Source organism: Vidua macroura, chromosome 28 (assembly GCF_024509145.1).
Source record: "Vidua macroura isolate BioBank_ID:100142 chromosome 28, ASM2450914v1, whole genome shotgun sequence".
NCBI lineage: Eukaryota > Metazoa > Chordata > Aves > Passeriformes > Viduidae > Vidua > Vidua macroura.
The window spans coordinates 2,066,010-2,084,775 of NC_071598.1; the positions used below are offsets into that span (position 1 = coordinate 2,066,010).

General features: G+C 55.1%; 1 protein-coding gene across 3 annotated transcripts; it reads left to right on the forward strand.

The window, feature by feature from the left end:
• The first annotated feature begins 4,479 nt into the window (after window positions 1-4,479).
• SLC25A37 (solute carrier family 25 member 37) lies at window positions 4,480-18,497 on the forward strand. 3 transcript variants are annotated; one of them, XM_054000564.1, is made up of 4 exons: window positions 5,275-5,502; window positions 13,822-14,050; window positions 15,884-15,940; window positions 17,731-18,348. In XM_054000564.1, the coding sequence occupies exons 1-4, from the start codon at window positions 5,290-5,292 to the stop codon at window positions 18,249-18,251; spliced, it is 1,020 nt and encodes a 339-aa protein (XP_053856539.1). In that variant the 5' UTR covers window positions 5,275-5,289; the 3' UTR covers window positions 18,252-18,348. The 3 variants fall into 3 exon arrangements, with proteins under 3 accessions (XP_053856541.1, XP_053856539.1, XP_053856540.1); XM_054000565.1 differs by having other exon boundaries at window positions 5,292-5,502; window positions 17,871-18,497; XM_054000566.1 differs by lacking the exons at window positions 13,822-14,050; window positions 15,884-15,940 and having other exon boundaries at window positions 4,480-5,502.
• The last annotated feature ends 269 nt before the right edge of the window (window positions 18,498-18,766 follow it).

Genomic DNA, 18,766 nt, shown 5'->3' on the forward strand with positions numbered 1-18,766 from the left:
GAGGTGCAGACTCAAGAGTTAAATTTGTATTTTGGGGCTCAGAAAGAGGTGCAGACTCAAGAGTTAAATTTGTATTTTGGGGCTGGAAAAGAGGTGCAGACTCAAGAGTTAAATTTGTATTTTGGGGCTCAGAAAGAGGTGCAGACTCGGAGTTAAATTTGTATTTTGGGGCTCAGAAAGAGGTGCAGACTCAAGAGTTAAATTTGTATTTTGGGGCTGGGAAAGAGGTGCAGACTCAAGAGTTAAATTTGTATTTTGGGGCATTTTGGGTGTTTCTAAGGAAGGATGGGGATGGGATGTGTTGGGAGGGGGCTGGTCCATATCCTGTGTGATGGGGAATTGATTCCCACATGGAATCTGTCTTTCCAATGAGGATCTGGCACCCCAACTTGCTAAAAAAAGCTGTGAGGACATAAAATTCCAGCTGGCTGTGCTGCAAATAAGATTAAAACCATTTATATTTGCTCTGATCCCTCTTCTAAAACCTTTATAAAATGTCATAAACTGGGGTCCTTCCCACATTAAAAATCATGGAATGGTTTGGGTTGGGAGAGACCTTAAAATCATCCATGGGCAGGCTTCCACTATCCCAGGCTGCCCTTGGACACTTCCAGGGATGGAGCAGCCACAGCTCCTCTGGGAATTCCATGCCAGGGAAGAAAACCACTAATATCTGATGCTGAACACGCCGATTTTTAAAATTTTTAAAATGTTTTTTAACAAAAATAACTTTGAATTTGCTGCTCCGTGGCTTTGGCAGCTGCCGGTGCCGGTGGTGGGAAGGATAAACCCCTCGAGCCAGGTGGAGCTCAGCTGTTAGAGAAGCTGGAGATTTGCACAGTGCAAAAAAATAGAAACACAAACCCCTGGATCCAGGAGATAAAGCCCAATTTGGGTGCCCACCTCGCAGCTGGGCACTGCTGCCTTATCAACCCGGCTGCAGCTTCTGGCTCTGGCACCTCCTGCGTGGGGAGGGCTTGGATAAGGAGCTCCAGGTTCTCCTTATCAGCTGGGAGGTGCTGCAGGGGCTGTGGGTGCAGCCCCAGCCCACCAGGAGCCCTCCACTGCCTGCTGATTCCTCCTTTCTCCTCAAATTCCTGGCACTGGGCTCTGTTCCTGCTGTCCCACAGCTGCTCCAGGTGCAGCAGGGAGGTGCTGGGCCAGCCTTGGGTCTGTGGTTGATTCCTGCATTTATTTGGCTGCTGGAACAGAGGGAATGCGGGTGAATTTTGGGGATTCTGCTGCGAGTTGTTGGATCATAAAGTTGTGGATTCATGGAATGGTTTGGGTTGGAAGAGACCTGAAATTCATCCAGGGCCACCCCTGCCATGGCAGGGACACCTCCCACTGTGCCAGGCTGCTCCAGCCTGGCCTTGGGCACTGCCAGGGATCCAGGGGCAGCCACAGCTCACTGGGAATTCCATCCCAGCCCCACCCTCCCAGGGAGGAATTCCTTCCTGAATTTCTTCCCTTTCAGTTTTGTAGTACCAGCTGGAGAATGAACATTTCCTCCAGCAGGGATGGGCTCTGTGTGGTGGGCAGGGCACAAACTGCTCCCACTGTCCCAGTAAATCCATCAGCTGTGAGAAAATCCTGGAATGGTTTGGGTTGGAAGGGATTTACAGCCCATCCAGTGCCATCCCTGCCATGGCAGAGACACCTTCCATGAGACCAGCTCCAAGCTGGCCTTGGGCACTGCCAGGGATCCAGGGGCAGCCCCGGCTCCTCTGGGAATTCCATCCCAGCCCCTCCCCACCCTCCCAGGCAGGAATTCCTCCCCAATCCCCCACCTAACCCTGCTCTCTGGCAGTGGAAACCATTCCCTGGGTTCCTGGCACTCCAGGCTCTCCTGCTCAGCAAATTCCCAGTGTCCAGGGCTGTTCCTGCAGCACCTGCAGAGGGATGGGAAAACAAAACCCTGGAATGGTTTGGGTGGGAAGGGACCTTAACTCCCATCCAGTGCCACCCCGGGACACCTCCCCTTGTCCCAGGTCACTCCAAGGCCATCCAACGTGGCCCTGGACACTCCCAGGCTGAGGCTGTTGCAGCCCAAATGTGGTTTTAGCTCTGCCCTTCCCTGTTTCCCTGCTCCCATGGAATTTGGGGCTCGTGGAGCACCCAGGGACCTCCAGGCCTGGGGAGGTCCAGGATGGGATGCAGGGAGCAGAGGGTGGAAGGGAGGAGCGAGGGAATCCTGCCCAAGCCTGGTCTCAAAGGAAGCTTTTTCAGGGAAGCTGAGCTCCTTTTGCCCAGGGATGGCAGAAACCCACCCCAGAGCCACAGGCTGCTCCTTTTCCTGCTGCTGGCCACAACCTATGCAGAGGATGTGAATCTTCCATCAAACTTTAAACATTTTCTGGAAATTTATTTCCCACACCTGTCTGCCCCATTTCCCTGGCAGAAATCGTGGCTAATCCCATCCATCCCATCCCCAGGAACACAGGGAAACCCCTCAGGCTGAGCCCCTGCTGTGGCACCTGAGCTTTGGAGCAGAAGGATTCTTCATGGCACCGCTCCAGGGTTAAAATATAACCTGGAAGCAGAATTCCAGCGTGCCCCAGGTCATTATCAGGGAGCAACACCTGAGAGAGCAGGAGAAAGGGCTCGTTAAGGTGACCCTCCCTGCCCTGCCAGAGGCACGGGAAGGAGATTAAAGTTCTTGCTCAAGGAGAGGAAAACCTCGATAAACCCTGTGGAGCAATCGTGGGAAATGTGTCCCTGCCAGTTTTATCTCCTTGGATGACAGAAAGGGAAGTTGCTGTGCCTGGTGTGGTCTGGGGATCATGGTTCCTGCTGGAATGACGGGTGTGGATGTGGCTCTCCAGCTTTAAATGTCACTTCATGTGGAAAGCACAGTGCCAAAGGCTGCCAGCAGCACAGGTTTGGTCTCTCTCCAAGGAAATAAAGGTGAGATAATCCCCTGGCTTCTCCCAGAGGGCAAGAAGGGGAGATTGAAGCAATTCCTGGGTTAAATTCTGTGTTGTGGAAGGGTTTGATGCTCAGCTTTGCGCAGGTTGAGTTTCCCGGTCTCAGGGATGGGGCATGGCTGGGACAGCAGCTGGCTGTCACCTCCAGCTCTCCCACATCCTGGAGAAGTGTTGTGCCACGTGCAGGAAACGCTGCCAGGTCCCCAGAATCAATCAGGAGTGAGTCCCGTGCGTGACAATGTCATTTATCGTTACTTTCTCCAGCAGCTGCGTGTTCCCACGGGGAACGGAGAATTCCCAGCACAAATAAGGCAAGGAGGAAGGAGAACAGCTCGTGCTGCCCCCAGCACCTCTCCAGGTACCCAGGATGTGACCACACCTGGATTTTCTCACCTCGTGTGTGTTCATTTCCAAACCCAACGCTTTATTTCCCTGCTTTTTCCAGGCCCTCAGGATGGTTTTCCTCCTTCCCAAGGCCCACACAGCAATAAATTGCCCTGCAGTATCATGGGAATGATACCTTGATTTGAGTTCACGCAACACCTCCTTCCCTGCAAGGTCGAATTCCAAATAATCCTTTGGAGAGGAATGAAATAAAAGTCAGGGCTGCTCCCTGGGCCACAAAGACTTTGCCTCCTTCTCCTGGAGAACACCAAATTCCCCCGGCTTGGGCTGGTTTTGTGGTGGAATCATGGAAAACATGAAGAGAAGTGTTTTTGGGGAGCAGGGACACGAGGGGAGCTCGTTCCTCCCCCAGGCAGGGAGTGGGATCTGCAGGGAGGGATGGGGATGCTGTGGATCCCTTATTTTCAAAAAAAAAAGGAACACAGGAAGTTTTCCCAAGCCCTTCCATGAGGTTTTTCCCCCCCACAGCGAGGGCAGGGGAGCGGCTGTGGCACCACAGGAGGGGACAGGGGACTGCGTGCACAGAGACAGCGCCAGGACTGCCCACAGAACCCCAAATGAAGCCGGTTCTGGGCAGCTCCCCTGGATCGGCAGCACAGGAGCTGAGCACAGCCCCCTGGGCTGCTTCGGGGACAAGTTGGGCTGATCTGGGGACAAGCTGGGCTGCTCTGGGCACAGTTTGGGCTGATCTGGGGACAAGTTGGGCTGATCTGGGGACAATTTGGGCTGATCTGGGGACAAGTTGGGCTGATCTGGGGACAAGTTGGGCTGATCTGGGGACAAGCTGGGCTGATCTGGGGACAGTTTGGGCTGATCTGGGGACAGTTTGGGCTGATCTGGGGACAAGCTGGGCTGATCTGGGCAAGTTTGGGGCTGCTTTGGGGACAATTTGGGGCTGCTTCGGGGACAATTTGGGGCTGGTTTGGGGTCAGTTTGGGGCTGCTTCAGGGACAATTTGGGGCTGCTTCAGGGACAATTTGGGGCTGCTCTGGGCACAATTTGGGGCTGGTTTGGGGACAGTTTGGGGCTGCTCTGAGGACAATTTGGGGTTGCTCTGGGCACAATTTGGGGCTGCTCTGGGGACAATTTAGGGGTGCTTTGAGCACAATTTGGGGCTGCTCTGGGGACAAGTTCGGCTGCTCTGGGGACAATTTAGGGCTGGTTTGGGCACAATTTGGGGCTGCTCTGGGCATAGTTTGGGGCTGATCTGGGCACAATTTGGGGCTGCTTTGAGCACAATTTGGGGCTGCTCTGAGGACTCTGCAGGGAAAACAGCCACTTTGCCCATGGAATCTCCATTTCCAGGTCTGACCACACCTTGCCCTGCCTCACCGGGGATGACTGCAGGGGGGACACCTTGCACAAGGGGTGACTGCGAGCTTTGAGGGGCGCACCCCTTCTCCCGGGGACCGCGGGACACGCAGAGGTGACACCCCGGGCGTGCCAGCCGTGCCACCATCCAGCAGCGACTAAAAACCCCTCCGACAAGCGGACCTGCTAAATCTGCCCTTTCTTCCCCCCCGGCTTTCCCCGTGGCATAGACCGCGGGGTGAGCACGCCCGTGGTCCCTCAGACAGACACAGACCGCCGCTGGCTCGCTGCGGCACGCCCCCGTCGCTCCGGGTGACAGTTACGAGCTGCCCGGCCGCGTCCCCTCAGCGGCGGCGCCACAGCACACCGGCCCCTCACGGCTACGCCCCGCCCATCCACCACCACCACAGCCAATCTCAGTCCTCCGCCTCTCGCTTCTCGCCTTCCATTGGTCAATATCCTTGCCAATCATTTTCCCGCCTGGTGATCTCACGAATGCGCGCCGCGCTGATTGGTGAGGCCGGGATGGGCGTGGCGAGCGCGGCTTTAAAGGCGGTTGGGCGGCGCGCGGTGGCAGTGTCCCCCCCGCCCGCCCCCCGGTGCCGGTGTCCCGGCCCGGCCCGGCCGCGTCCCCCGCTGCCGGCGCATGGAGCTGAGCTGCGCCATGGCGGGCAGCGCCGCCGCCCCGCCGGGCCCCGGGCCCCCCGCCGCCGCCGCCGCCGCCGCCGGGGCCGGGCTGATGGAGAGCGACGAGTACGAGAGCCTGCCCAGCGGCGTCGCGCTCGGCACGCACATGGTGGCCGGGGCCGTGGCGGGGATCATGGAGCACACCGTCATGTACCCCGTGGACTCGGTCAAGGTGCGCGGGGACAGCGGCGAGCGGCGGGACAACACGCGTGGGGTGCTCGGGGGGCACGGGGAGCGGTTCGTGGGGTGCAGGAAGTGCTGGGGTGCAAGGGGGGAGTGTAAGAGGTGTGCGAGGGGTGCTGGGGGTGCGAGGGGGGAGAGAACAAGGAGTGTGCGAGAGGTTTTGGGGTGCAAGAGGAGGGGAGGTGTAAAGGGTGTGCGAGGAGCTGTTGGGGTGCCAAGGGCAGGTGTGTAAGCAGCCGTTGGGGTGAAAGAAGTGCTGGGAGTGCGTTGGGGTGTCAGGGACGTGTACGAGTTTTTGGGGTGCAAGGAAGGAAAAGCTACAAGAAATTGGGGTACAAGGGGGAGGGCACGGAGGGGATGTTGGGGTGCGAGAAAGGTGGGGATGTGTAAGGAATCTTGGCATGCAGACGGGCAAAGTGTCCATGGAATGTTGGGGTGCACGGGTGAGGGGGAAGTGTCCATGGAATGGTTGGGAGGAATGTCCATGGAATGTTGGGGTGCATGGGTGGGAGAGTGTCCATGGAATGTTGGGGTGCACGGGTGAGGGGGAAGTGTCCATGGAATGGTTGGGAGGAATGTCAATGGAATGTTGGGGTGCATGGGTGGGAGAGTGTCCATGGAATGTTGGGGTGCTTGTGCGGGGGGCAGTGTCCATGGAATGTTGGGGTGCACGGGTGGAAGAGTGTCCATGGAATGGTGGGGAGGAATGTCCATGGAATATTGGGGTGCACGGGTGGGGGAGTGTCCATGGAGTGGTGGGGGGCAGTGTCCATGGAATGTTGGGGTGCACGGGAGGTTCCCGGGACAGGGAGGGCGCTGGGCAGGTCCCCGAGGTGTCGCCCCCAAATCCCCGCTGGCTCCGGGGCCGTCCTGCAGCCCCCGGGAGCTTTGCACAACCGCCGGTGCGAAGGCGACGCCCCGGTGCTGCTCCCTGGACTGGGAGATGCCAGCCCGGTGCCACCAGTGCCCTGCTGGCCTGGAACTGCATCAGGAGCTCCTTGGGGAGCTTCTCCCTCCCGGAGCCTTGGAAATCCCTGGGATGGGGCGGTGTGGCTGCCCTGGGATGGGCTGAGTGGCTTTGTTGGGGTCAGGGTGTTTGAAGAGGAGCTGCCTGGTGGATTTTGGAGCTGATGATGCTCGAGCACACTCAGGGAAGGCTCCCCAGTGTCTCCAGAGTGTGGGAATCATCCCGAAGGAGATTTCCTCCCTCTGCCCTGCCAGTTTGCTGCTGTAGGGCCTTCAAAAGAAGAGGGAAAGCTGGGAAAAGCCGAACTCCCTCGATGGATGAATCACGAGATGTTGCAATCCCTTCTCCTTCTCGTCCAGGGCTCCCTGAAAGAGTAGAAAGAGCAGAGGAGAGGAAATGCTTTGGCTTTTGCAGATTCTGCCAGTGTTACAAGCACTCAAAAGAAATATTCCCGCTTTTTTTTTGCCCTGTTTTCCCTCTGGCTCTGTCCCTGCTGCACCTGGCTCACAGATTTGGGATGTCCCCGCTGGCTGTGGGGTTGGTGCCCACCCTGAGCGTGCCACCAGCTGCTGCTGGCACAAACAAATGAGGTGTTTAGTGCCCAGTCGGGGCCGGAGCAGCTCCGCGGGTGTTGTCCCTCTGGAATTCTGCAGTTCTTTCCTCGGCGGGGCGAGCAGAGCCAGAAATGAAAGCGGTGCCCGGCTTCCTGGAGTGGGAGGCGCTTTGGAGGAAAAACTCCCCGAGCTGTGACTTCCCTGCTGCTGCAGGGCCGGGGCTGAGCCTTAGGCTGGGGTAGCCCTGCTCGGCTGGAACACGCCGGGGGAGCCCGGCCAAGGTCGCTGTGCAGAGAATTCCCGCTGGGATTGCTCCTGCCCTGGGCACCCGCCACTGTTCCACCTGTCTGCCGTGGGCAAAGGTGACAGCCGACCCAAAAAAAGGGAGTTTTTGATCCCTGAAGTGGTTTATTTTTTTCTAGTGGGTGTAATTCAATAACAACTCAGCTCTCTCACGTTACTGTGGCACGTTCCTGCAGGAAGGGAGCAAAGCTTTTCCTCAGTGGGACTTCCTGGGGCAGAGTTCCAGGCTGGAGGAGGTCGGGTTTTTCTGCAGGTGCAGAAGGAGCACCTGGGCAGCTCTGAGGCTCCTCCTGCCTGGCTTCCAGCGAGTCATTTCCTCCCAAAGAGAAATGCAAAATGTTGTAATTTGGGGAAATTGTTTGCTGCAGACACTTGCACAACCCCTGAGCTTGATGGGGTCACAGAATCCCAGAATGGTTTGGGTGGGAAGGGACCTTAAAATCCCCCGGGGCCACCCCAGGGCAGGGCCACCTCCCACTGTCCCAGGCTGCTCCAAGCTGGCCTTGGGCACTTCCAGGGATCCAGGGACAGCCACAGCTCCTCTGGGAATTCCATCCCTCCTTCCTCCCTCACAGGGAAGAATTCCTTCCCAATATCCAATTTCAATCTACACTCTTTCCCTCCCTGTTATTTTCCAGTATTGAATAATAAATAACAATTTATTTATTTTTTTTACCATTAGGCAAATGAGAGGCTGCGCTTTCCCTCTGCCTCTCCCCCTCAGCTCCAGTTGTTTGGGCACCCTGGGCTGGCTTTTTGCTGGTGCTGGGTGTGTTTCTCACACTTCTCAGGCTTGTTTTCGTTTGTGGCTGCTGCAAACAGCTGTGCTGGGAGCCCTGACCCATCCCCTGTGATCTGGAGGGATCAGCGTGTCAAGGACTCCTGATGGCAGCAGAAAAGGAGTTTCTGGGGGGCTCCCCTGGAGCCTCCTCCTGCTGCCCTGATCCATTTGGTGACTTTTCTGCCAGAGCTGGTTTCCCAAAGCTGTGAAACAAAGGATGGGACCCCACCTTGGGGATGTGAGGAACAGTTTTGCTCCCCTGGGGGTTAATTAATTGCTGGGGGGAGAAACTGGAGGCGTGCAGGGCTGGCACCTCCCTTCTTGCAGAGGGTGCCAGTGCCTCTAGGGAGCAAAAAAAATCCTTTCCCATGAAAACCTGGCCTGCCCTTGGAGCTTCCCTGTGGTCACAAAGGTGCTGGAAGCACAGCAGAGCATCTGAGGGATGCAGGGCTGTGGATTCTTTGGGGTTTGGTGCTGGGAGATTCTGCATCCCCCCCCCATTTCCAGCTGCTCCAGGAGGATCAGTTCCTCATGTTCTAGCTTGAGGGGGAGTTTTGGGATGTTGGGAATTCCAGGATAACCTGCTGGGCTGACCCTCTGCTCCCTTCCCATGGGTGTGCTGCTCATCTGGAGGCTGTTCCAGCTGAATCCCCCCAAAACTGGGGTTCAGAACTTGAGCCTGGCTCGTGCCTTGTCCTGTTCCAGCTGAACTCATCCAAAATTGGGGTTCAGAGCTTGAGCCTGGCTCGTGCCTTGTCCTGTTCCCACTGAACTCCCCCGAAATTTGGGTTCAGAGTTTGAGCCTGGCTTGTGCCTTGTCCTGTTCCCACTGAATCCCCCCAAAATTGGGGTTCAGAGCTTGGGCCTGGCTTGTGCCTTGTCCTGTTCCAGTTGAACTCCCACAAAATTTCGGTTGAGAATTTGAGCCTGGCTTGTGCCTTGTCCCATTCCCCCTGAATTCCCCCAAAATTTGGGTTCAGAGCTTGAGCCTGGCTCGTGCCTTATCCTGTTCCAGCTGAACTCATCCAAAATTGGGGTTCAGAGCTTGAGCCTGGCTCGTGCCTTGTCCTGTTCCCACTGAATTCCCCCAAAATTTGGGTTCAGAACTTGAGCCTGGCTCATGCCTTGTCCTGTTCCCACTGAATTCCCCCAAAATTTGGGTTCAGAGTTTGAGCCTGGCTTGTGCCTTGTCCTGTTCCCACTGAATTCCCCCAAAATTTGGGTTCAGAACTTGAGCCTGGCTCATGCCTTGTCCTGTTCCCACTGAATTCCCCCAAAATTGGGGTTCAGAGTTTGAGCCTGGCTCGTGCCTTGTCCTGTTCCAGCTGAACTTATCCAAAATTTGGGTTCAGAGCTTGAGCCTGAGGGTGTTTGTAGGGTGTCCAACCAGTGACCCTCTGCCAGAATGTGCAAAACAGAGACCTGGGAAAAGCAATTTTGGGTAAAAAACCAACCAGAAAACAACTCTGGGGTAATGCAGGGGGGCTGGGGCTCTTCCCAAAGTGCATCCAGCAGGACAGAGCTCTTCCCCAGGAGCAGGGAACTGCCTCAACCTGACCCTGGCACTTGTGGTGGTTTTTTTTTCCTGCCCAAACTGCAACCAGGACAAGCAGGGTGCTTGTGGCTGGCCCTGCACCGCTGCCTTATGCAATGGGGATTAATTGGAGTAGGTGGAGGAGAATTTCTTGGCTGCTTATCAGGGGTGAGGCTCCAGGAGCTGCTTGGTGGCTTCAGATAGGTGAGAGGAGCTGGGGGCACTGCCCAGCTCAGGGAAATCATCTCCTCAAGCCCTGATAAACTTCAGCTCCCTCCCACAGAGCTGCTCCCAGCTCCGGGCCTCTGGCTCGGCAGCAGGCACCAGGAGATCCTGGATTAGGTTATTCCTTGGGCTGTTTGTTCTCCTAAATTGTGATTTTTGTTATTGCTTGGGCTGTTTGTCCTCCTAAATTGTGATTTTTGTTATTCCTTGGGCAGTTTGTTCTCCTAAATCTGGATTAGGTTATTGCTTGGGCTGTTTGTCCTCCTAAATTGTGATTTTGGTTATTGCTTGGGCTGTTTGTTCTCCTAAATCTGGATTAGGTTATTGCTTGGGCTGTTTGTCCTCCTAAATTGTGATTTTGGTTATTGCTTGGGCTGTTTGTCCTCCTAAATTGTGATTTTGGTTATTCCTTGGGCAGTTTGTTCTCCTAAATCTGGATTAGGTTATTCTTTGGGCTGTTTGTCCTCCTAAATTGTGATTTTGGTTATTCCTTGGGCTGTTTGTCCTCCTAAATCTGGATTAGGTTATTCCTTGGGCTGTTTGTTCTCCTAAATTGTGATTTTGGTTATTCCTTGGGCAGTTTGTTCTCCTAAATCTGGATTACGTTATTGCTTGGGCTGTTTGTCCTCCTAAATTGTGATTTTTGTTATTCCTTGGGCAGTTTGTTCTCCTAAATCTGGATTAGGTTATTCCTTGGGCTGTTTGTTCTCCTAAATTGTGATTTTGGTTATTCCTTGGGCAGTTTGTTCTCCTAAATCTGGATTACGTTATTGCTTGGGCTGTTTGTCCTCCTAAATTGTGATTTTGGTTATTCCTTGGGCAGTTTGTTCTCCTAAATCTGGATTAGGTTATTGCTTGGGCTGTTTGTCCTCCTAAATTGTGATTTTGGTTATTCCTTGGGCAGTTTGTTCTCCTAAATCTGGATTAGGTTATTCCTTGGGCTGTTTGTTCTCCTAAATCTGGATTAGGTTATTCCTTGGGCTGTTTGTCCTCCTAAATTGTGATTTTTGTTATTCCTTGGGTAGTTTCTTCTACTAAATCTGGATTTGGTTATTGCTTGGGCAGTTTGTCCTGTTAAATCCAGGTTTTCATTATTCCTTGGGCTGTTTGTTCTGCTAAATCCCTATTTTGGTTATTCCTTGGGTTGCTTGTCCTCCTAAATCCTGATTTTGGTTATTCCTTGGGCTGTTTGCCATCTTAAATCCAGGTTTTGGTTATTCCTTGGGCAGTTTGTTCTCCAAAATCCTGATTTTTGTTATTCCTTGGCCTGTTTGTCCTCCTAAACCCAGGTTTTGGTTATTCCTTGGCCTGTTTGTCCTCCTAAACCCAGGTTTTGGTTATTCCTTGGGCTGCTTGTCCTGTTGAATCCAAGTTTTGGTTATTCCTTGGGCTTTTAGTTCTATTCAATCCTGATTTTTGTTATTCCTTGGATTGTTTTTCTTGATTTTGGTTACTCTTTGGGTAGTTTGTCCTCTTGAATCCTGCTTTTGGCTACTCCTTGGGTTGCTGAATCCTGGTTTTATCTGCTCCTTGGGCTGTTAGTCCTGTTGAACCTGGGTTTTGGTTATTCCTTGGTCAGCTAGTCCTGGTTTTATCTGCTCCTTGGGCAGTTTGTCCTGTTAAACCCTGCTTTTGGTTATTCCTTGGGCTGTTTGTCCTGTTTTTGGTTATTGCTTGGGCAGTTAGTCCTGGTTTTACGGGCAGTTAGTCCTGGTTTTACAGGCAGTTAGTCCTGGTTTTATCTCCTCCTTGGGCTGCTAGTCCTGTTTTACCCAGGCTTTGGTTATTCCTTGGGCTGTCAGTCCTGTTGAACTTGAGTTTTGGTTATTCCTTGGGCAGTTAGTCCTGGTTTTATGGGCAGTTAGTCCTGGTTTTATCTGCTCCTTGGGCTGTTAGTCCTGTTCTACCCACAGGTGATGGGTGGCTGATGCAAACTGCAGCCTGTGTGGGCTCCTCTGGGCTGTGGGGTGAGTTTTGAACCCCTTCAGAGCGGCTCAGATCCACCAGAATAAAAAAAGAAATCCTATTTATCCATTCTCACGTGAGAGCTGTACCCACCTTTATCCCTTTTCCATGAAAAGCTGCCTGTTCCTGACCAAACTGGGGCAGCAGCCTGTCTGTAAATTGATTTTTTCCTGGGGTGTGTGTGGCCCTGACAGCTACAGAAGGTTCTGTTCCTTCATGGGAACTGCTGGGGTGACAGTGGGAAAAACTGGGGTTTTTTTTAATTCCCAAAACCACATTGCTCCTACACATAAATGTCACCTGCTGCTAACTGGGATAAACTGGGATGAGACTGGGATTTTCTCTGGAGAATCCCGAAATCCTGAGCAGCCTCTGTAGGATGGGAAGGTGCAGACACCACGAGGGCTTGCATGGACAGCTGGATATAAAACCTGCTTTGAAATTCTGAGCTCATTCAGTGCATTGCTGCCCTCCTTGAGGGATTTTCCTGAATTTTTGGGTTCCTTTGGAATTCCCAGGGAATGTGGTGCTGTGGAGCAGGGAGCTTTGCACGAGGCTGCCAAATTCCTGGTGGAGGGTGATGCCTTTCATGAGCACCGGCTGATGCTGGAGTCTGAAATTCCAGCCAGATCTTTAAGGGTTTTTAAAGTGTATTTACTGCAAATTCCATAATTTGGTCGGTCTAGACTTGAGTAAACCCAGCTTGGTTTTGTTATTTTGGGTGAAAGTCCTGAACCGAGCTCTGCTCTCTTCCTTGGGCTCACAGAGGGGGTGTGGAGGTGATTTGGGGGCTCCAAGGTTCAAACCTTAAAGGTTTTTATGGAAGGCTGAGCTGCTTTGTGGCCTCCTGGCTGATTAATGAAGGCCTTGACGAGCTGGAGGAGAGAATCCTTCCTGCAGCTTCTCCTTGGAAAAGCAGGAATTCCAGAGCTTGCTGAGCACCCCTCGCCAGGGCCGAGCCCGCCCCGGTGCTGGTGTTTGGAGGCTGCTCCAAGGGCCTGGTTTCGGTCTCGTGGGCTGGAATTGCAGGATCATGGAATTCCTGAGGTTGGAAAAGCCTTCCAAGGCCATGCAGTCCTGCTGTGGCCCATCCCCACCTTGTCCCCAGCCCGGTGCCACGTCCAGGCCTTCCTTGGCCACCTCCAGGGCTGTGACTCCACGGCCTGTCTGGGTGTTTAACCTTTTCCACAGGGAACACAGGAAGGATCTGTGGGCATTTTGCTGCTCAGGATTTCCTGGGGTGCCTGTGGAGGTTTTTACCCAGTGCTGATTGGGGTCCTGGGACCCCTCACGTGTTGTCATTGTCACCTCCAGGCCTTTGAGTCCTGCTGGCTGGCTGCAGAACCCTGGAACGAGCTCCAAGGAATTTTCCTGAGAGGAAAATTGTGTAATGAAGTGGTGGCAGTGAGCTTTGGAGCAGGTTTGGATGCCAGGAGCTCAGCTGGCTTAAAATCTGTGCTGAGAAAAATCCCTGAGGGACTGAAATGCAGCTGGAATTCCCTGCCAGGCCCTCGGGGGAGAATCCACTGGGAGCTGAGGGGAAAACAGGGACAAGGAACCTCCCAGAGCCTCTGGGGGACACTGGCTCTGCATTTTCTCCTCTTCAGGGAATTCCTGCCTGTTCCAAGTTTTCCCAGCTTGCCCTTCTAGGAACTGTCCCAAGCTGCTGGGCAACTGCAGGAGGGACAAGCTGGGGCAGAGTCAGGGTGTTGAAAGCAGGAGAAAATTACAACCTTCCCTGGATTTCTTCACCCAGCCTTTGGAGCAGCCTCACTCCTTGGGCTTTCCATGGATAAAGCAGAGCAGAGGTTGCACTTCCCTCCAGGAGCAGCCTGGGTGTCTCAGTGGGAATGTGGACTCCATGCAGCAGGATAATAAAAATTAGGATAAATAAGGGACGTGCAGGGGCTGAAGTGAGCCCTGGGGGTGGGTGCATGGGGTGGGTAACCCAGGCCTCTCCCTGGCGTGCTTTGTTGCAGACGCGGATGCAGAGCCTGCAGCCGGACCCCGGCGCGCAGTACAGGAGCGTGTACGAGGCTCTCAAGAAGATGGTGCTGACCGAGGGCTTCTGGAGGCCTTTACGTGGGATTAACGTCACCATGCTGGGGGCTGGCCCTGCCCACGCCTTGTACTTCGCCTGCTACGAGAAAATGAAAAAGTCTCTCAGTGATATTTTCCAGCCAGGAGGAAACAGCCACTTGGCCAATGGTAATTTTCGGGGTTTGCCCTAAAAAAAACACCCCATGTGGGGTTATCAACCTATCCCTTGCTTGCTTCTCACTCAGACTGGTGCCCCTCCCCGTCTAAATTCTTATTTAATCTCAAATTATTCCAGCACAAATCATCAATTTAGTGGGCAAAAGCGCCCCTCCCAATCTAAGTTCTTATTTAATCTCAAATTATTCCAGCACAAATCATCAAATTTAGTGGGCAAAAGCATCCCTCCCAATCTAAATTCTTATTTAATCTCAAATTATTCCAGCACAAATCATCAATTTAGTGGGCAAAAGCGTCCCTCCCAATCTAAATTCTTACTTAATCTCAGATTATTCCAGCACAATTCATCAATTTAGTGGGCAAAAGGTCTTCAGGTGCAGCTGTGCTGTTCCTATATTGCCATGGAATCCTTAAATTTGGGAAAGATCTTCGGGTGATAGTTTGAAGGTATCACCTAAAGGTGTGATCTTACGTTGAAGGCATCACCTCAGCCTCTGGAGCTTTGAATTCGGTGTCCCTGGGAGCACGGAGTGCCCTCCATCCTCTGTGTGCTTTCATTTTTAGCAGGAATATTTCACTTTTAAACCCAAGCAACAGCAGCAGAAAGCCTGGAATTGAGCAGCCAGGGCTTTACCAAAGGGTTTGTGCTGGAGATTCCCATGGTTTTGCTGGGATGTGCTGGTAGGAATCTGCCATGGGGCCACGGAACTCAGCGAAGGGAGTAAAATCCCTTCTGCTCTTTGCTGGGAACACATTCCTGTGTTTGCCTTTCAAGTAGCTACAGGCCTGTGGGTGCCAGCAGGAAAATCAGAGCTGTGGCTTGGTGAGAAATGACCAAAAGTCATTTGGGCAAGAGGGAATTGGAGGTGGGAGCCAACATCAAAGGGAAGGAGTGGCTGGAGAGCCTGATCCCAGAGCTGAGCTCGGGATGGGTCAGGGCTGGCTGGGTTTGGCACGGCCTGGGCACTGAGCCTTGGAAAGCAGGCTGAGTAAAGGGATGAAAATCCCTAATTAGGGATGCGCTGACGGGAGGGTAAACATTGCTCACAGCTCGCTCGGGCGCCGCGGGTGTCTGGGGCAGACGGATCCTCGGGGATTGTTGGGGAGAGCAGAGGGGGGCTGGGAGCGCATCCGGGGTTCTCTGGGGATGGGCTTCTGCCCTGGGTGTGGGGCCTGGCTGCTCCCTGAGCATGGCTGGGATCCCCATGGATGGATTCCCATGGATGGGATTCCCCCATGGATGGGATCCCCATGGATGGGATCCCCCTGGATGGATTCCCATGGGTGGGATCCCCCCTGGATGGATTCCCATGGGTGGGATCCCCCCTGGATGGATCCCACTGGATAGATCCCCATGGATGGGATTCCCCCATGGATGGGATCCCCCATGGATGGGATTCCCCCATGGATGGGATCCCCCTGGATGGATTGCCATGGGTGGGATCCCCCCTGGATGGGATTCCCATGGGTGGGATCCCCCCTGGATGGATTCCCATGGGTGGGATCCCCCCTGGATGGGATTCCCACAGATGGGATCCCCCTGGGTGGATTCCCACTGATGGGATACCCCTGGAAGGATTCCCATGGATAGGATCCCATATGAGTGGGATTCCCCTGGATGGATTCCCCTGGGTGGATTCTCACTGATGGGATCCCCCTGGATGGATCCCCCTGGATTGGATCTGCTGGAAGGATTCCCATGGATGGGATCCCATATGAGTGGGATTCCCCCTGGATGGGATTCCCCCTGGATGGATCCCCCTGGATGGCAGGGGTGCCTTTTGAGCTGGGTTTTGTGTTCTCAGGGCTGCTCTTGCCTTGCAGGCATCGCTGGGAGTGTGGCCACGCTGCTCCACGACGCTGTGATGAATCCTGCTGAAGGTAATCCTGGCATTCTGGGAACTGCTGCTCCCTCCAGGGCCCTCGGTGCCCCTGCCCGCATGAATCCAGGCATAAATCCCTCCTGGCTCTTCTCCCTCTGTCCCTTGGCAAGAGCAGGAAGAAATCCAGGGCTGCCCCCAGCTCTGAGACCTCCAAAAACACCAAAGTCAGTGACCTCATTCCTCTGTCCCCTGGGAGGAGAGGGAGAGCAGCCAGGAGGAATTTGTCCCTGGATCTCTGTGGTGCACTGGGACTTTGCAGGGGAGGTGTCCCCTTTACTGGTGTCACCTTTACTGTCACCACTCTGCTGCTCCTTGGGCCAGTGGTTCTGGTTTTCCTGAAGCTTTGGACTAACCAAGCTGAGATTCCTGGCGAGGTGGAGGGGCAGGAGAAGGCCGCAGGAAAATGAGGATTAACAGGAAAATGCAGCTCAAATGACAATGCTGTCACCTGCCAGCTCCTCAGGGTCACTGGGTTGTGCTCCTGAGTGAGCCCAGAGCTGGGAATCTCTGAAGGAGAAACCTTCAGCATATCAAATCCTTTTAATCGTTCCCTGATTAAATCAATTCAATTAATTGGCCTCGTAAGTCAGTGGAAGCCACTCTGGCCAGGGAGGCTGGAGGGGGTGTGTGACACCCCGTGATGCTCAGGTGTGACCTCACCTTCCCACCCTCACCTCTGCTGGGTCCCTGCTTGTGCATCCCCAGCGAGGGTCCTGAGCAGCCTGGCTCAACTGGGACAGCTGAGGGGCCATTAATTAACCCTGAGGAGAGGGGTCCATTAGAACTGCTGGGTCATTAATTAACCCTGAGGAGAGGGGTCCATTAGAACTGCTGGGTCATTAATTAACCCTGAGGAGTTCATTAGAACTAGTGGGTCATTAATTAACCGTGACGAGAGGGGTTCATTAGAACTAAAGGGTCATTAATTAAGCCTGAGGAGAGGGGTTCATTAGGAAGTGAGCTCTGAGCTGTCCCCTGGCTGTGCTGAGCTCTGGGGGCACTGGGCAGCTCAGGGGGATTGGTTTGGGTGGGGAAGAGGAGGCTGGGGCTGGGGTCACTCTGGGGGCTGTGCCAGCCAGGCCTGAGCCCACAGCTGAGCAGTGTCCCTGTCCCCACACCTATCCCGAGTTCTGGGGGCACTGGGCATCTCAGGGGGATTGGTTTGGGTGGGGAAGGGGAGGTTGGGGCTGTGCCAGCCAGGCCTGACCCCACAGCTGAGCAACGTCCCTGTCCCCATTCCTGTCCTGAGCTCTGGGGGCACTGGGCAGCTCAGGGGGGTTGGTTGAGGTGGGGAAGGGGAGGTTGGGGCTGGGGTCACCGTGGGGGCTGTGCCAGCTGAGCCTGCAGCTGTGCAGTGTTCCTGTCCCCACGCTGTCCCCGAGCTCTGGGGACACTGGGCAGCTCAGGGTGGGGAAGGGGAGGCTGGGGCTGAGCCTGGGGTCACTCTGAGGGCTGTGCCAGCCAGGCCTGCCCCCACAGCTGTCCCCACACTGTCCCCACCCCACAGCTGTCCTTGTCCCCACACGCTGTCCCCAAGCTCTGGGGGCACTGGGCAGCTCAGGGGGATTGGTTTAGGTGGGGAAGGGGAGGCTGGGGCTGTGCCAGCTGAGCCCGCAGCTGAGCGGTGTCCCTGTCCCCACACCTCTCCTGAGCTCTGGGGGCACTGGGCAGCTCAGGGGGGTTGGTTTGGGTGGGGAAGGGGAGGTTGGGGCTGGGGTCACCGTGGGGGCTGTGCCAGCTGAGCCCGCAGCTGAGCGGTGTCCCTGTCCCCACGCTGTCCCCGAGCAGTGGTGAAGCAGCGGCTGCAGATGTTCAACTCGCCGTACACGTCAGTGCTGGGCTGCGTGCGGACGGTGCACAGGACTGAGGGCTTTGGAGCCTTCTACCGCAGCTACACCACGCAGCTGACCATGAACGTGCCCTTCCAGGCCATCCACTTCATCACCTACGAGCTCATGCAGGAGCACCTGAACCCCCACCGCCACTACAACCCCCAGTCGCACATCGTGGCCGGCGCCGTGGCCGGAGCCGTGGCCGCCGCCGCCACCACGCCCCTGGACGTGTGCAAGACGCTGCTCAACACGCAGGAGAACACGGCCCTGAGCTCCCTCAAGATCAGGGGGCACCTGTCGGGCATGGCCAACGCCTTCAGCACCGTTTACCAGCTGGGAGGGGTTCCCGGCTTCTTCAAAGGCGTCCAGGCTCGCGTCATTTACCAGATGCCCTCCACGGCCATCGCCTGGTCCGTGTACGAGTTCTTCAAGTACTTCCTCACCAAGCACGCGCTGGAGAAAAAGCCATCCTCGTGAAAAAGGAGTGGGGGTCTCCCTGGGCCTCCTCCCAGCCAGCCCAGCTGGAATTCTGGTGGATTCATATCTCCACGTCTCCCTGCCCGCGATTCCCTGTGGTGCTTGGTCACTGAGTGTCCCCAGGGGTTCCTGGTCACCGAGTGTCCCCAGGGGTTCTGGGGATTCCCTGTCACTGAGTGTCCCCAGGGGTTCCTGGTCACTGAGTGTCCCCAGGGGTTCCTGATCACCGAGTGTCCCCAGGGGTTCCTGGTCACCGACTGTCCCCAGGGGTTCCTGGTCACCGAGTGTCCCCAGGGGTTCTGGGGGTTCCTGGTCACTGAGTGTCCCCAGGGGTTCCTGGTCACTGAGTGTCCCCAGGGGTTCTGGGGGTTCCTGGTCACTGAGTGTCCCCAGGGATTCCTGGTCACTGAGTGTCCCCAGGGGTTCCTGGTCACCGAGTGTCCCTAGGGGTTCTGGGGATTCCTGGTCACTGAGTGTCCTCAGGGATTCCTGGTCACTGAGTGTCCCCAGGGGTT

Bases quoted from the DNA above. Each gene is read 5' to 3' on its own strand.
- SLC25A37 (XM_054000564.1), top strand. From the start codon at position 5,290: ATGGAGCTGAGCTGCGCCATGGCGGGCAGCGCCGCCGCCCCGCCGGGC. The intron at 14,051-15,883 runs GTAATTTTCGGG...CTTGCCTTGCAG, and splicing joins AAACAGCCACTTGGCCAATG to GCATCGCTGGGAGTGTGGCC. The intron at 15,941-17,730 runs GTAATCCTGGCA...GTCCCCGAGCAG, and splicing joins TGTGATGAATCCTGCTGAAG to TGGTGAAGCAGCGGCTGCAG.